Consider the following 6,000-nt stretch of genomic DNA (forward strand, 5'->3'; position numbering starts at 1 on the left):
CCAACCACACCACTTCAATCACTCTCCTCCTTGCTTGCCTTCTTCTTCCTTAAATAAGTGCCAGTGGTGAATGTCATTGATGTGGAGGCAGAATCATGGCAGGCAAGGGCAGGCCTGAAATTCTGGCTAGGAATCGGACCTGCACACAAAGATTGCACAAAAAGCACATAGAAAACAGACCCACAAAAAAACACGGGTTGTAACTATGTGGGGCAGTGGGGTTGATCTGTAGCCTTTCTTGATGTTTGAGTAGGACTTATCCAAGTTATTTTTCCCCTTGTTGCACATTTGATGTGTTGATGGATTTTGGGCAAGAGCTTTTGTTTACATAGTTAATCCATTTAATGTGGAATTTTGTCACTAAGCTCCCCCAGGAAGGAAGCTACTGACGTCATTTAGACAAGTTTTAGTCAATGGTTATGTTGTTAGAAGAACACTGTTGTAAAGTCTTTTGGAATTTTGGAAATTTTATTATCATAGATATGGCTTCTAGGTATAATTAGTATGGCTTCAAGCATTAAATGCTCTGAATGTTATCAGTGTCAGCTCAGGAAAAATTCAAATGGAGATATGCAGTGCATAAATATAAACAAATTAACAAACAGAGTTGACCATTGTATTCTCTGTAGCTGTGTGTGTAAACTAATATGAAGCCAAAAGAACATAACTATAATATACAAATATACTCTAAACACCTTAATATTCTTCATTTTAATTAGTATTTATAAATACTATATTCTTATTATACTATACTATATACTTATTTATTTAAGTTGAATGGTTTGATAACAAAAGTTAGTCTGTGCTTTGCTGAATCTAGCAAGGTGTTATTTTGTATCTTCACATCAATCAATACTTGCCTCCTTATCACCATTGAGGAAGTTGCATTTATTGGTTTGTTTCCTCGATTACTCTAAATGTTCCATTAATATAATCATTCATTTCCTTTGCAGTAAAGTGACTCAGTGACTCAGACTCAGTAAGCAGTTATTTTTTTACATTACAAATTACAAATTCATGAATGAATTTTCTAAAGGTTCTTAACAGGAAAGGAAGCAGTGTTAATTGGGTATATACAGAATATTGTACAATTAGACAACTGTGACACTACATAAACATCACAATCATGGTTTAGTGACACAATATTTGTAATCTGTACACCACCGCAATATATTTAAAATACAGCAATCAATATGTGACTGAAGTGTTAAGTTTTAGCTTTAATTCACAAATACAGCCATATTTACATAGTCTCTCATCTATATGGACAAACTAACATAAATATAAGGATTATTTTTCAGTTAATGACCATTTGAAGTCTAGAACCCATGAACATCACCAAACGCTGTTTTCTCCCTTGAGATGCTTTGCTGGGTATGTACTGCAGCCTCCTTTAGTTGCTGCTTGTTTGTGGGTTTTTCTGCCTTCAGGTTTGTCTTCAGTAAGTGAAAAGAATGCTCAGTTGTGTTGAAGTCAGGTAAGTGACTCTACCATTTAAGAACATTAAATTTTTTGCCTTAAGAAGCTCTTGGGTTGCTTTTGCTGTGTGATTTAGGTTATTATTCATCTCTACCTTTCAGCACCAGCATATCAGTTTTGCAGGATTTGAGTGAATCTGACAGCAGTCACATCATTTGTAAACACCAATGACCCAATTCCACCGACATCTATACATTCTCATACCATAACACTGCCTCCACCATGTTTAACAGATGATGTGCTACACTACAGCCCTACATTTCCTTCTCTATATGCTTTTCTGTACATCTTACTGGTACATGTTAATCTTGGTTTCATCTGACCAAAGAATGTTGTTTCAGAACTAGGCAGTTTTTTTATGTTTTCTACTTAACTCTAAGAGAGCAACATATTGTGAAGTTGATTTTCTTCACCAAAGAAATAATTATTTACAATCATAAATTTTTAGTTGTTTTCTGAGGTCTTTAAAGCCTTTTGATGTTTCTGAGTTCACCAGTACATTCTTTCTTTTTAAAAATGTACAAAATCTTTCTGATCGGTCTGTTCACTACTGCTCAAGAAGCTGCTTACCTACACTTCAATCACATCTTGATTACTTCATTTCAGATCCACTGTGGTGGTGTACATGGTCAAAATTACTCATGGACCTGGCTGTAATACACTGTCTAAGATTTATCAGTCTGTTACATAAAAAATAATTATTTAAAATATTTATCATTCACAGGCAGTAAATATTTATTGTATTTTTGGTGAACTGTCTCTGTATTCACTGCTGAATACCATTGTTATTTTTAATTTATGATGTCGTAGTTTGCAGTTCTAGCTGACACAGGTGGATATTCTCCAGGGGATTGATACTTTCACGTCTCACTGTGACATGTGATTCCCCTGTCTCTGTGTTGCTTTGTTTCTTTTTATCTCTTTGGACTTTGCTCACTGTTTGACTGCTGGACGCTTTGAATTTTCTGATGCCAATTTGTTCACGGAATCCCTTGCAAAAGACAAAATATATCAGGGGATCCATGCATGCATTGAGCACTGAAAGCAGAACTGTGACCTCCTTTATAATGTAAAACAACTTGGCTGAAATACCACATCTTTGTAACAGCGGGTTTAGGAAGGCATATGGGAGCCTCACTAGGTGGTAGGGCACAAAGCACACACAGAACACCACCACAAGCACTAGCATGTTGCGCTTAGACCTGCCCAGTTTACCCTGGCTCCTTTGGCTCTGCATGGGGGTGTGGGCATGTCGAAGCCTTCGCACTGTGCCCCAATAGAACAGAATCAGGGACACCAGCACAAAGGCGAAGATGAGTGCAAAAACGCAGTGGATGATCTTGTAAACCATGTTGACCTGATGGCTATGCAAGGATTCACAGCCGATGGCATGCGGATTTGGAGCAGCTCCCCAGGATGTGCTCAGAAACACAACAGTGTAAATTAAAGCCATTGTAGATAAGGAAGTCCATGTTATAATGGAGATACAGCATGCAGCATGGGCTGTCTGCAGCATATGAGTCTTTAACGGATATGCAATCTTTAAAAACCTAAAGAAATAAAAACAGTGATTACTTTGACTGTTCTGTTCTTTTTATTGTACAATAGAAGCATTTCTCCTAGTAAAGTAGAATTTCAGTGAATATGGTGTTATCACTACATGTGGGGTTAAATTACCAAGACCTGTTATCTACATGCATTCTGAAACACATAGTCTTTTGCACAAGACTTCATGTTTAGGTACCTGTTTACAGCGATATATTCCATGAAGAGAATGCTGGCATACATGTTGAGATAGAAGCCTGAAGCACCAAAACTGCAGTAAATAAGTCGCATGGTTGTAGATTTGTTAGTATAATTGGCAATGCTCAAAGGCAAAACAAGGCAGAGGAAGAAGTCAGCTGCAGCCAGGTTCTTTAGGTATACCGTGACACTGGACTGAAATCGTAGACTGGTGCAGTAATACACTCGCATGGTGATGGTGTTCAATGCTAAACATACAAGGAAGACTGTTGAGTAGGAAAAAATGAAAAAAGGATGGGCTGGCACCTCTGACAGGCCACAGGAGTCCAGTATTGAATTTGTTGTGTTTGATGCTGTGCTCTCATTCAAAGCAGTGACTGTCAGTGTCATTTTATAACTGCATAAAGGAGATATAGAGATTATATTAGAACAAACTGCTCTCTATTACCTCACTTGCATGATTTCTGACTAGTTTGGTGACGTTGCTGCTATACTTGCATGTGTGTGCATGTATGTGTGGATGAGGGAGAAAGCCAGATACACCAGTTAATTTAAGTTGGCTAGACAAACATTTAGGGAACTGAAAAGGATGTTAAAAGTTTCAGAACTGAAATGTTTCTTTCAAGGGACTGATGGTTTCCTTTCAGCATCTTCTCTTTTTATTGATCTGTCTCATGCATACCTTATACATTCTCCGTGCCAACTTGAACATTTAACTAATTTTTTAAAAACAGTTAACTTTGGCCATCAGACAAGTAAAATGTGACAGATTAGAAGATTTAAAACAAGCAGATAAATATTTTAAGCATTAAAATATTATACTATTTGTTTTTCAGATTTGCTGGTATTTGTACTCTCATTTATTTTTTGATAAACTGAAGTATTGTATGTATATAAAACAATGTTTGCATAGTTATTTGCATTTATTTTCCTCCCATTATATACAGTAGAATGCTTGGGCACAGCTTTTTATTATTTAATGAAAAAAATATAAACTTATTATCAGTTACAGTGTGATATGTGTTCCATATATGAATCATGCATCATGTAATTTAAAAGTAACCATTTAAAAAGACCTTTTTACTAAAGTCATTGTCATTCCATTCATTCATATCGTCTATTTTGTGTGTATGTTAAATTTGATGCTGAGACCTGATACATACTGCAAAACTGAAACGTTTGAAATTTAAGATCTCGTCTGTCATCTGTGGTTAATTATGGTTAATTAAGTTTTACAAGGTTTTAATAATGTACTTACCTTTGCAGTCATCTCCAGTCATGAAGAGCACAGCAGTGCTGCTATCTCTGTGCTTCCTTCTTAAACAAGGTAGGTTGGTTTCTATGCAAAAAATGCCTTTGTCTATGAGACAGAAGTGATTGTGATAATAGTTTTGACTGATGCACTGTTATCTTCCATCTCAACTGAAGATAACAGATAAAGTTGTAGACCTGCCCCCAACCCCCAGTGCTTTGCATGGTTTCCTGAAAACATTATTCTTCATTGTTGTAATGACAGATGGTTTAATCTGAGACATTTATGTACATGTTTATGCTAGGATAGAAAGTACATTGTATATCACCCTTAAGGCAAAGCAGAATTATTTGTGTTTCCTGTAAATCCACGGGTTTCAGAACCATATCATGGAATACCGCCTGACCTAATTACCCAACTACAATAATCAGCTAATTAACAGCCCATCTTGAGTTTAAGAGGAACTGTTTGCAGGTAAACACTGATATGCACAATGGGGTGTATTCTACTCTAAGGTTGGGAACTTGTGCTGTAGGTCATTGTTTCTGCTTGTAGGTTTATACAGAAGGCTGTAATGTCAAGTGTTTTGATCAATCTCACTGTCAGATGACAACGAGGCAATATTAAGAGCTTGTTAGATCAGCAGTAATGACTGGAAGCCCCAGAGAGATATATAAGGTGTGAGGTTTGCATATTATGTGTCTATGTGCTGCCCACTTCTGGAATCTGTTTCCAAATTCAACTACACTCAATATAATTTTGAAGCTCAAAAACAGCTGAAGTTCTGTTTGGTAGCCAGATTTTCCCCACCAAGACCTGCATGCAAGGATGGCACAAATACATTGGCTTCTACAGGCTTTTAAGTAGATTTGGAGCATGGCTGTGAAGATGTGTTCATTCAGCCACAAGAGCAGGGGCAATCTTAATACAGCATACAAAGTATACAAGATATTTACTCTAAATATTTCTTTGCCTACTTAAACCACAAAGTGTACATTAATTGCCTTTCTCCCACCATAGGATCTCCATCTGTAGACATACAGAGTGTGCACTTTAACATGTCCCACTAGTGTCTTTTTTTATTTATTTGTTTATTTATTTAAAGGGGCTATGCTGAAGTATGAACTCCTGCAAACTGAGTAACTCAAACCATGAGCCAAACAGCTGGAGTACTGAAAAAGTTTAATATTGAAAAGCGTATTGTATTGTCATGTTGTAATGTATTTCTCAAATATTTATTTATTTGTCTTTATTTGTTTACTTTGTAGAAAAGACAAATGACTGAGTTTAAAAAGGGTCAAATGTAAATTGTGCCCACTGTTTAAATGTGGTGTTTTTGAGGTAACAAAGAATTGTTCTGGAGAGGTCTGTCTCACAAATATGCCCTATGACTATCATATGTCATGGTCCACCAAACCAGGATGTCTGTCCTCCTATACTGTGCAGAACAGCATTATGTCACATGTCTTAGCTGGGTCTACACATAATAGTTTTATGCAGTTGAAATGAAACTTTCAAATCCCATA

General features: G+C 36.5%; 1 protein-coding gene across 1 annotated transcript; it reads right to left on the bottom strand.

The window, feature by feature from the left end:
* Window positions 1–795: 795 nt before the first annotated feature.
* On the bottom strand, window positions 796–5,384 carry LOC131367694 (P2Y purinoceptor 14-like). Its single transcript, XM_058413140.1, has 3 exons — window positions 4,481–5,384; window positions 3,224–3,619; window positions 796–3,029 (listed from the first exon to the last, which is right to left on the bottom strand). Exons 2-3 carry the CDS (start codon window positions 3,610–3,612, stop codon window positions 2,276–2,278), a joined length of 1,143 nt encoding a protein of 380 aa, XP_058269123.1. The 5' UTR covers window positions 3,613–3,619; window positions 4,481–5,384; the 3' UTR covers window positions 796–2,275.
* Between the last annotated feature and the right edge of the window lie 616 nt (window positions 5,385–6,000).

Source organism: Hemibagrus wyckioides, linkage group LG17 (assembly GCF_019097595.1).
Source record: "Hemibagrus wyckioides isolate EC202008001 linkage group LG17, SWU_Hwy_1.0, whole genome shotgun sequence".
NCBI lineage: Eukaryota > Metazoa > Chordata > Actinopteri > Siluriformes > Bagridae > Hemibagrus > Hemibagrus wyckioides.